Source organism: Salmo salar, unplaced genomic scaffold (genome assembly GCF_905237065.1).
Source record: "Salmo salar unplaced genomic scaffold, Ssal_v3.1, whole genome shotgun sequence".
Lineage (NCBI taxonomy): Eukaryota > Metazoa > Chordata > Actinopteri > Salmoniformes > Salmonidae > Salmo > Salmo salar.
The window spans coordinates 120,001-132,500 of record NW_025550501.1 but is presented as its reverse complement, the minus strand read 5'-3'; the positions used below and the strand labels follow the sequence as shown (position 1 = coordinate 132,500).

General features: G+C 48.5%; 1 protein-coding gene across 5 annotated transcripts in view; it reads left to right on the top strand.

Annotated features, from left to right (window-relative positions):
* LOC106595830 (LIM and calponin homology domains-containing protein 1) overlaps positions 1-12,500 on the top strand; it is a 60,563-nt gene that overhangs the window by 22,905 nt on the left and 25,158 nt on the right. For 4 of the 5 annotated variants that reach the window (XM_045713828.1, XM_045713827.1, XM_045713826.1 and 1 more), the window contains one exon: positions 6,995-7,033. In XM_045713828.1, coding sequence (XP_045569784.1) covers positions 6,995-7,033 — 39 coding nt within the window. Of the gene's footprint in view, positions 1-6,417; positions 6,565-6,994; positions 7,034-12,500 lie in introns of those variants that run through there. The other variant, XM_045713830.1, reaches the window with a different exon arrangement.

Sequence of the window (12,500 nt, the reverse complement as noted above, 5' to 3'; positions counted from 1 at the left end):
GACTGGACTGGACTGGACTGGCCCTGGCAACACCAGTGGCTGGCTGTAGCGCTGGACTGGACTGGACTGGACTGGCCCTGGCAACACCAGTGGCTGGCTGTAGCGCTGGACTGGACTAGACTGGACTGGCCCTGGCTACACCAGTGGCTAGCTGTAGCGCTGGACTGGACTAGACTGGACTGGCCCTGTCTACACCAGTGGTTGGCTGTAGCGCTGGACTGGACTGGACTGGACTGGCCCTGGCTAAACCAGTGGCTGGCTGTAGCGTTGAACTGGACTGGACTGGACTGGCCCTGTCTACACCAGTGGTTGGCTGTAGCGTTGAACTGGACTGGACTGGACTGGCCCTGTCTACACCAGTGGTTGGCTGTAGCGTTGAACTGGACTGGACTGGACTGGCCCTGGCTGTAACATTGTCCCCCTGGTAGAACTGGTGCCTGTAACATTGTCCCCCTGGTAGAACTGGTGCCTGTAACATTGTCCCCCTGGTAGAACTGGTGCCTGTAACATTGTCCCCCTGGTAGAACTGGTGCCAGATTTAGAACACTACTGTGGAGTGGACCAACTGAGATTTAGAACACTACTGTGGAGTGGACCAACTGAGATTTAGAACGCTACTGTGGAGTGGACCAACTGAGATTTAGAACACTACTGTGGAGTGGACCAACTGAGATTTAGAACGCTACTGTGGAGTGGACCAACTGAGATTTAGAACACTACTGTGGAGTGGACCAACTGAGATTTAGAACACTACTGTGGAGTGGACCAACTGAGATTTAGAACACTACTGTGGAGTGGACCAACTGAGATTTAGAACGCTACTGTGGAGTGGACCAACTGAGATTTAGAACGCTACTGTGGAGTGGACCAACTGAGATTTAGAACGCTACTGTGGAGTGGACCAACTGAGATTTAGAACGCTACTGTGGAGTGGACCAACTGAGATTTAGAACACTACTGTGGAGTGGACCAACTGAGATTTAGAACGCTACTGTGGAGTGGACCAACTGAGATTTAGAACACTACTGTGGAGTGGACCAACTGAGATTTAGAACGCTACTGTGGAGTGGACCAACTGAGATTTAGAACGCTACTGTGGAGTGGACCAACTGAGATTTAGAACGCTACTGTGGAGTGGACCAACTGAGATTTAGAACACTACTGTGGAGTGGACCAACTGATTTACACAAACAGATTTCGACAAAACAAAGTCCCAGAATTGGAAGATGACCACAGTATACAGTTGTAGTGGGAAGTTTACATCCACTCAGGTTGGAGTCATTAAAACCTCTCTGGGCTAGGTGGGACGTGACCGTCCCACCTGCGGGACACACTATTCAACAGCCAGTGAAACAGCATGGCGCGAAACATCAAAACATCAAAAATCTCATAATTTCATTTTCTCAAACAATCAACTATTTTACACCATTTTAAAGATAAACTTCTCGTTAATCTAACAACATTGTCCGATTTCAAAAAGGCTTTATGGTGAAAGCATAAAATTAGATTATGTTAGGACATAAACTTCACAAGAAAAACCACACAGCCATTTTCCAAGCAAGGACATGCATCACAAAAACCAAAAGTACAGTTAAAATATTCACTAACCTTTGATGATCTTCATCAGATGGCACTCATAGGACTTCATGTTATCCAATACATGTATGTTTTGCTCGATAAAGTTCATATTTATATCCAAAAACAGCATTTTACATTGGCGCGTGATGTTCAGAAAATGTATTCCCACCAAAACTACCGGTGAATGTGCACATCAATTTACAAAAATACTCATCATAAACATTGATAAAATTTACAACAGTTATTTTAAGAATTATAGATATACTTCTCCTTAATGCAACCTCTGTGTCAGATTTTAAAATAGCTTTACGGAGAAAGCAACTTTTTTTATATTCTGAGCACAGACCTCAGCCATCACAGGCTAGCTATACAGACACCCGCCAAGTTCGGGGTCACCTAAACTCAGAATTAGTATTAGAAATATTGTATTACCTTTGCTGATCTTCATCAGAATGCACTCCCAGGACTCCCACTTCCACAATAAATGTTTGTTTTGTTCGAAATACTCCATATTTATGTCCAAATACCTCCGTTTTGTTCGTGAGTTCAGATCACTAATCCAAAGGCATAACGCGCGAGCGTAAATCAGGACACGAAAAGTCAAAATGTTCCGTTACCGTTCGTAGAAACATGTCAAACGTTGTTTACAATCAATCCTTAGGGTCTTTTTAAGATAAAACATCGATAATATTCCAACCGGACAATAGCGTATTCATTCCAGGAGAAAAATAAGGAACTGCGCACTCGTGGGCTCGCGCATTACCAAGCCGTTTGTCCTCAGGCAGTCCACTCATTGGCTGAGCTACTGTTCTCTGCCCAGTAACAGGAGAAGTAGGAAACAACTTTCTAAAGGCTGTTGGCAGCCAGTGGAAGCCTTAGGAAGTCCAACGTGACCCCACAGACACTGTAGTTTCGATAGGGATTCAAAAGAAGAACTACAATTCTCAGATTTCCCACTTCCTGGTTGGATTTTTCTCAGGTTTTGGCCTGCCATATGAGTTCTGTTATACTCACAGACATCATTCAAACAGTTTTAGAAACTTCAGACTGTTTTCTATCCAAATCTACTAATAATATGCAAATATTTGACTCTGGACCCGAGTATAAGGGCAGTTTACTCTGGGAAAGCTTTTCATCCGAAATCGAAAATACTGCCCCCTATACCCTAAAAAGTTAAACAATTTAAAGGCAATGCTACCAAATACTAATTGAGTGTATGTCAACTTCTGACCCACTGGGAATGTGATGAAAGAAATAAAAGCTGAAATAAATAATTCTCTCTACTATTATTCTGACATTTCACATTCTTAAAATAAAGTTGTGATCCTAACTGACCTAAGACAGGGAATTTTTACTAGGACTAAATGTCAGGAGTATGTAAAAAACTGAGTTTAAATGTATTTGGCTAAAGGTGTATGTAAACTTCCGACTTCAACTGTACCAATACACACACGCTGAAAATATTTCACAAATCATAACATTTTAGTCACATTGACACCCAGAACATCTATATAAAGTAAATCCATTAAGTAATGACTTTAAGAATGATTACCTGCTGCACTAGTCTAAACTTCACTTGTGTCATCCTTGTTGAGAGATAAACATGGTAATGCTTTTAACTGATTGGACATAAAATAAAATAGTTCATACATGAGGGCTTGCTTTGTTATCCGACTGATCTTGTGCCTTTTCTGTCATTCTGTGAACCCCGTTCATTGCTGCTTACAGCTATACTAATTTATTATCATAAGTCACTAGCTCTATGAGTAGCTGTGTGTGAAGCTACATGTGTTCTGTGTTTTATCTTAATTGCTGTACAGGAAGTTGCCATAGAGAGATGGAAAGGTATTCTATATTTCTCTCTTCCATCTCTACCTTTCTCTCTCTTTCTCCCTTTTGCTCTCTCTATCGCGCGCTCTCTCTCCCTTTGTTTCTCTCTCTCTCTCTCTCTCTCTGTGTCTCTCTCTCTCTCTCTGTGTCTCTCTCTCTCTCTGTGTCTCTCTCTCTCTCTCTCTCTCTCTCTCGTGTGTCTCTCTCTCTCTCTGTGTCTCTCTCTCTCTCTCTCCCTTTATTTCTCTCTCTCTCTCTCTCTCTGTGTGTCTCTCTCTCTCTCTCTCTCTCTCTCTCTCTCTCTCTCTCTCTCTCTCTCTCTCTCTGTGTCTCTCTCTCTCTCTCTCTCTGTCTCTCTCTCTCTCTGTCTCTCTCTCTCTGTCTCTCTCTCTCTCTCTCTGTCTCTCTCTCTGTCTCTCTCTCTCTCTCTCTCTCTGTCTCTCTCTCTCTCTCTCTCTCTCTCTCTCTCTCTCTCTCTGTCTCTCTCTCTGTCTCTCTCTCTCTCTCTTTCTCTCTCTGTCTCTCTCTCTCTCTCTCTGTCTCTCTCTCTGTCTCTCTCTCTCTTTCTGTCTCTCTCTCTCTCTCTCTCTCTCTCTCTCTCTCTCTCTCTCTCTCTCTCTCTCTCTCTCTCTCTCTCTCTCTCTCTCTCTCTCTCTCTCTCTCTCTCTCTGTGTGTGTGTCAGAATGGGGTTGTCGTGTTCTTCCTGTTGCTACGGTTACAAAAGTTACACTACCTCTTCTCCCCCCTTGATGACCTCACAGCCACTTGGGCGGAGTCGACGCCTCACATACCCCGCCTCCCAACAACCCTGGCCCCTCCCCCTGAGCCCAGAGGCTCCTCCCACCCTGTTGGCGCTAGAAGCCCGTCTGGCGCAGTACGAGAGGAGAGAGAGAGAGGAGGAAGAGGAGGAGGAGGAGGATGGAGGGAGAGATGAAAGGAAGGTTCCGGACCTTCAGATGGATGACATGATGACCAGGAAGACAGGCGCGTTCCCCAGGACCCCCAACGCCACGACAACAACATTCAACCGCTTCCTACCGCTGCCGGGTTCCAAACGCCCTGCACAGGAAGTAGTCACAGACAGGAAGCTACAGCAATCCAGGGTCTCCACGGACATGCCTCAACAGCAACCCAACGTGGCAACGGTCGTCAGGCCTCCCGCTCCCAGCCATTGTAACTATGATGATGATGATGATGATGAGGAGGAGGAGGAAGAGCGCCCTGTACCAGACCTGGAGAAGGATGATATGTTGGCTCGTAGGACCGGGGCATACCAACGCAGCGCGGGGGGAACAGGACGCTCCTTTAACCTGTTCCTGCCTGTCCCTGGAGCAGCCAAACAGAAGAACACCCCCTCTGGTGGACCCAACCAACTCTACCAGGACACCCCCTCTGGTGGACCCAACCAACTCTACCAGGACACCCCCTCTGGTGGACCCAACCAACTCTACCAGGACACCCCCTCTGGTGGACCCAACCAACTCTACCAGGACACCCCCTCTGGTGGACCCAACCAACTCTACCAGGACACCCCCTCTGGTGGACCCAACCAACTCTACCAGGACACCCCCTCTGGTGGACCCAACCAACTCTACCAGGACACCCCCTCTGGTGGACCCAACCAACTCTACCAGGACACCCCCTCTGGTGGACCCAACCAACTCTACCAGGACACCCCCTCTGGTGGACCCAACCAACTCTACCAGGACACCCCCTCTGGTGGACCCAACCAACTCTACCAGGACACCCCCTCTGGTGGACCCAGGTACAGACAGGACGACAGACTCACACACTGATGATGCTTGGTGCTTTGCTTACCCACTAACGTGTGTGTGTGTGTGTGTGTGTGTGTGTGTGTGTGTGTGTGTGTGTGTGTGTGTGTGTGTGTGTGTGTGTGTGTGTGTGTATACAGCTAACAGTAACTGTCTGTCTGGTCTGATGTATCACGGTCTGGGTTTGACTACTACTGTCTGGTGGTGTTCAGACATCACGGTCTGGGTTTGACTACTACTGTCTGGTGGTGTTCAGACATCACGGTCTGGGTTTGACTACTACTGTCTGGTGCTCTGGGTTGGATAGCTCTGTGCTCTGTATCTGTGATTGCTTGGTTTGGTCTGGTCTGTGATCACTTGGTTTTGTCTGTGTCTGTAATCGCTTGGTTTGGTCTGCTGTGTCTGTGATCGCTTGGTTTCGTCTGGTCTGTGTTGAACTGTCCCCGATTGATGATGTCACTGGCCCGTCTTTCTCAGCAGTGGCGTTTCCACAGCAACAGGAACTGAAGCCCCGCCCTCTAGAACCCCAACCAGGAAGTGTCTCGAGGACAAGCCCTATCTCTCCTTCACCTCTTCTCCCTCCACCCCCTTCTCCTCCCACACCCTCACTCCTCCTCCCACCCCGCCTATCCCCCAGTTTGGTGGGAGGACAGAAAGGAGGGAGGAGGGGATGGTGAGAGGGGAGGAGAGAGGGGAGGAGAGAGGGAAGGAGAGAGGGAAGGAGAGAGGGAAGGAGAGAGAGATGGAGATAGGGAAGGAGAGAGAGATGGAGAGAGGGATGGAGAGAGAGAAGGAGAGAGGGAAGGAGAGAGAGAAGGAGAGAGGGATGGAGAGAGGGAAGGAGAGAGAGAAGGAGAGAGGGAAGGAGAGAGAGAAGGAGAGAGGGAAGGAGATAGGGAAGGAGAGAGGGAAGGAGAGAGAGAAGGAGAGAGGGATGGAGAGAGGGAAGGAGAGAGAGAAGGAGAGAGAGAAGGAGAGAGAGATGGAGAGAGGGAAGGAGAGAGGGAAGGAGAGAGGGAAGGAGAGAGAGAAGGAGAGAGAGAAGGAGAGAGAGATGGAGAGAGAGATGGAGAGAGGGAAGGAGAGAGGGAAGGAGATAGGGAAGGAGAGAGAGAAGGAGAGAGGGAAGGCGAGAGGGAAGGAGAGAGGGAAGGAGAGAGAGAAGGAGAGAGAGATGGAGATAGGGAAGGAGAGAGGGAAGGAGAGAGGGAAGGAGAGAGGGATGGAGAGAGGGAAGGAGATAGGGAAGGAGAGAGGGATGGAGATAGGGAAGGAGAGAGGGATGGAGAGAGGGAAGGAGATAGGGAAGGAGAGAGAGAAGGCGGTGGGAGAGTCTCACAGAAGACCGTTCTGGTTGGAAGACAATGATCTGCCTCCAATGATGTGAGATACCACACACACACACACACACACACACACACACACACACACACACACACACACACACACACACACACACACACACACACACACACACACACACACACACACACACACACACACACACACACACACACACACATTATGGCTGCACTGTGAGTATAGTGCTGTCTGTCTTTCCTCTTCTCTCTGTCTACCTGACTTCAGTCATGTTGTTACTACCTGTTATATTATATGAGATCTGCCATGTTATTACTGACTCACCCTCCCCCTCTCCCCCCCTCTCTCTCCCCCTCTCTCCCCCTCTCTCCCCCCTCTCTCTCCCCCTCTCTCCCCCTCTCTCTCCCCTCTCTCTCACCCTCTCTCTCACCCTCTCTCTTCCCCTCTCTCCCCCTCTCTCTTCCCCTCTCTCCCCCTCTCTCTCTCTCTGCAGGTTGAGCAGGAGAGTGTCTAAGATGTCTGAGGAGTTGGAGTAAGTCTCTCTGAGTGACACCTGGATATATACTGCATGATACTCACTCTACACTCTCTCCTCTCTCTCTCTCTCTCTCTCTCTCTCTCTCTCTCTCTCTCTCTCTCTCTCCCCCTCTCTCTATCCCTCTCTCTCTCTCTCCCCCTCTCTCTCTCTCTATCCCTCTCTACCTCTCTCTCTACACCTCTCTCTCTCTCTCTATCCCTCTCTCCCCTCTCTCTATCCCTCTCTCTATCCCTCTCTCTCTCTCTCTCTCTCTCTCTCTCTCTCTCTCTCTCTCCCCTCTCTCTATCCCTCTCTCTCTCTCCCCCCCTCTCTCTCTCTCTATGCCTCTCTACCTCTCTCTCTACACCTCTCTCTCTCTCTATCCCTCTCTCTCTCTCTCTATCCCTCTCTCCCCTCTCTCTATCCCTCTCTCTATCCCTCTCTCCCTCTCTCTCTCTCTCTCTCTCTATCCCTCTCTCCCCCTCTCTCTATCCCTCTCTCTATCTCTCTCTCCCCATCTCTCTCTCTCCCCCTCTCTCTCTCTCTCCCCATCTCTCTCTCTCCCCCTCTCTCTCGCTCCCCCTCTCTCTATCCCTACCCCTCTCTCTCTATCCCTCTCCCCCCCCCTCTCTCTCTCTCTCTCTCTCTGTCTGTATATACACTGCATGATACTCACACTAAACTGCATGGACGCTACACACTATACTCTCATTTTTCATACCTACCTACCCTAGATAACCCTACCCTACCTCCATTCATACCTACCCTACAATCCCCTACCCTACCTCCATTCATACCTACCTACCCTACATAACCCTACCCTACCTCCATTCATACCTACCCTACATAACCCTACCTACCTCCATTCATACCTACCCTACATAACCCTACCCTACCTCCATTCATATCTACCCTACATAACCCTACCCTACCTCCATTCATACCTACCTACCCTACATAACCCTACCCTACCTCCATTCATACCTACCTACCCTACATAACCCTACCTACCTCCATTCATACCTACCCTACATAACCCTACCCTACCTCCATTCATACCTACCCTACATAACCCTACCCTACCTCCATTCATACCTACCTACCCTACATAACCCTACCCTACCTCCATTCATACCTACCCTACCTAACCCTACCCTACCTCCCTACCTCCATTCATACCTACCTACCCTACCTACCTACCTACCTACCTACCTACCCTACACTACCTACCCTACCTCCATTCATACCTACCCACCTACCCTACCTCCATTCATACCTACCCTACCTACCCTACCTACCAACCCTACCTACCCTAACTACCAACCCTTCATACCTCCATTCATACCTACCTACTTACCTACCCACCTACCTACCCTACCCTACCCTACCTCCATTCATACCTACCTACCCTACCTCCATTCATACCTACCTACTTATCTACCTACCCACCCTACCTCCATTCATACCTACCTACCTACCTACCTACCCTACCCTACCTACCCTACATACCTACCTACCCTACCCTACCCTACCTACCTACCTACCCTACCTCCATTCATACCTACCTACCCTACCTCCATTCATACCTACCTACCTACCGACCCTACCTCCATTCATACCTACCTACCTACCTACCTTCCCTACCTACCCTACCGCCATTCATACCTACCTACCTACCTACCTACCCTACCTCCATTCATACCTACCTACCAACCCTACCTCCATTCATACCTACCTACCTACCTACCCTACCTCCATTCATACCTACCTACCTACCTACCCTACCTCCATTCATACCTACCTACCTACCCTACCCTCATTCATACCTACCTACCTACCTACCTACCTACCTACCAACCTACCCTACCTACCTCCATTCCTACCTACCTACCTTACATACCTCCATTCATACCTACCTACCCTACCCTACCCTACCCTACTTCCCTACCTCCATTCATACCTACCTACCTACCCTACCTCCATTCATACCTACCTACCTACCCTACCCTACCCTACCTACCCTACCAACTCTACCTACCCTACATACCTACCCTACACACCCTACCTCCATTCTACCTACCAACCTATTTACCTACCCTACCTACCTGCCCTACATACCCTACCTCCATTCAGATCTACCCTACCTCCATTCATACCTACCTCCATTCATACCTAACCTACCTCCATTCATACCTATCCTACCTCCATTCATACCTACCCACCCTACCTCAATTAATACCTACCCTACCTCCATTCATACCTACCTACCTACCCTACCTCCATTCAAACCTACCCTACCTCCATTCATACCTACCCTACCTCCATTCATACCTACCTACCCTACCGCCATTCATACCTACCAACCCTACCTCCATTCATACCTACCCTACCTCCATTCATACCTACCCTACCTCCATATGCATTCATCTATCACAGCAATCAGCTAACGGCAGCCTCTCTCTCTGACATCACTTCCTGTTTTGGGTTTCCTGTTTCCTGTTTCCTATCTACCTACCTACTCTACCTCCATTCATACCTACCTACCCACCCTACCTCCATTCATACCTACCTACCTACCCTACCTCAATTCATACCTACCTACCTTACCTACCTCCATTCATACCTACCCTACCTCCATTCATACCTACATACCTACCTACATACCTACCCTACCTACCCTACATACCCTACCACTATACCGACCCTAGATACCTACCCTACCTACCCTACCTCCATTCATACCTACCCTACCTACCCTACCTCCATTCATACCTACCCTACCTCCTTCATACCTACCCTACCTCCATTCATACCTTCCCTACCTACCCAACCTCCATTCATACCTACCCTACCTCCATTCATACCTACCCTACCTCCATATGCATTCATCTATCACAGCAATCAGCTAACGGCAGCCTCTCTCTCTGACATCACTTCCTGTTTTGGGTTTCCTGTTTCCTGTTTCCTATCTACCTACCTACTCTACCTCCATTCATACCTACCTACCCACCCTACCTCCATTCATACCTACCTACCTACCCTACCTCAATTCATACCTACCTACCTTACCTACCTCCATTCATACCTACCCTACCTCCATTCATACCTACATACCTACCTACATACCTACCCTACCTACCCTACATACCCTACCACTATACCGACCCTAGATACCTACCCTACCTACCCTACCTCCATTCATACCTACCCTACCTCCTTCATACCTACCCTACCTCCATTCATACCTTCCCTACCTACCCAACCTCCATTCAGACCTACCCTACCTCCATTAATACCTACCTCCCTACCCTACCCTACCTACCCTACCAAATCTACCTACCCTGCATACCTACCCTTCACACCCTACCTCCATTCATACCTACCTACCTATTTACCTACCCTACCTACCTGCCATACATACCCTACATACCTACCCTACCTCCATTCATACCTACCCTACCTACCCTACCTCCATTCATACCCACCCTACCTCCATTCATACCTACCCTACCTCCATTCATACCTACCTACCCTACCTCCATTCATACCTACCTACCCTACCTCCATTCATACCTACCCTACCTCCATTCATACCTACCCTACCTCCATTCATACCTACCCTACCTACATTCATATCAACCTACCCTACCTCCATTCATACCTACCCTACCTCCATTCATACTTACCCTACCTCCATTCATACCTACCCTACCTACATTCACACCTACCCTACCTACATTCATACCTACCTACCCTACCTCCAAATCTACCTACCCTGCATACCTACCCTACACACCCTACCTACATTCATACCTATCTACCTATTTACCTACCCTACCTACCTGCCAAACATACCCTACATACCTACCCTACCTCCATTCATACCTACCCTACATACCTACCCCACCTACCCTACCTCCATTCATACCTACTCTACCTCCATTCATACCTACCCTACCTCCATTCATACCTACCTACCTACCATACCTCCATTCATACCTACCCTACCTCCATTCATACCTACCTACCTACCTACCCTACCTCCATTCATACCTACCCTACCTCCATTCATACCTACCTACCTACCCTACCTCCATTCTACCTACCCTACCTACATTCATATCTACCTACCCTACCTCCATTCATACCTACCCTACCTCCATTCAGACCTACCCTACCTCCATTCATACCTACCCTACCTCCATTCATACCTACCCTACCTCCATTCATACCTACCCTACCTCCATTCATACCTACCTACCTACCCTACCTCAATTCATACCTACCCTACCTCCATATGCATTCATCCATCATAGCAATCAGCTAATGGCAGCCTCTCTCTGACATCACTTCCTGTTTTGGGTTTCCTGTTTCCTATCTACCTACCTACCCTACCAACCCTACCAACCCTACCTACTCTACCTCCATTCATACCTACCTACCTACCCTACCTCCATTCATACCTACCTACCTACCTACCTACCTACCTACCTACCCTACCTCCATTCATACCTACCTACCCTACCTGCCTACCCTACCTCAATTCATACCTACCTACCTTACCTACCTCCATTCATACCTACCCTACCTACCCTACCTACCTACCCACCCTACCTCCATTCATACCTACCTACCTACCCTACCTCCATTCATACCTACCTACCAACCCACCCTACCTCCATTCATACCTACCTACCCTACCTACCTACCTACCTACCTACTGACCCTTCCTCAATTCATACCTACCTACCTTACCTACCTCCATTCATACCTACCCTACCTACCCTACCTCCATTCATACCTACCTACCTACCTACCCTACGTCCATTCATACCTATCTACCCTACCTACCCACCCTACCTCAATTCATATCTACCTACCTTACCTACCTCCATTCATACCTACCCTACCTACCCTACCTCCATTCATACCTACCTACCTACATACCTACCTTCCCTACCTACCCTACCTCCATTCATACCTACCCTACCTACCCTACCTCCATTCATACCTACCCTACCTCCTTCATACCTACCCTACCTCCATTCATACCTTCCCTACCTACCCAACCTCCATTCAGACCTACCCTACCTCCATTAATACCTACCTCCCTACCCTACCCTACCTACCCTACCAAATCTACCTACCCTGCATACCTACCCTTCACACCCTACCTCCATTCATACCTACCTACCTATTTACCTACCCTACCTACCTGCCATACATACCCTACATACCTACCCTACCTCCATTCATACCTACCCTACCTACCCTACCTCCATTCATACCCACCCTACCTCCATTCATACCTACCCTACCTCCATTCATACCTACCTACCCTACCTCCATTCATACCTACCCTACCTCCATTCATACCTACCCTACCTCCATTCATACCTACCCTACCTCCATTCTACCTACCCTACCTACATTCATATCAACCTACCCTACCTCCATTCATACCTACCCTACCTCCATTCAT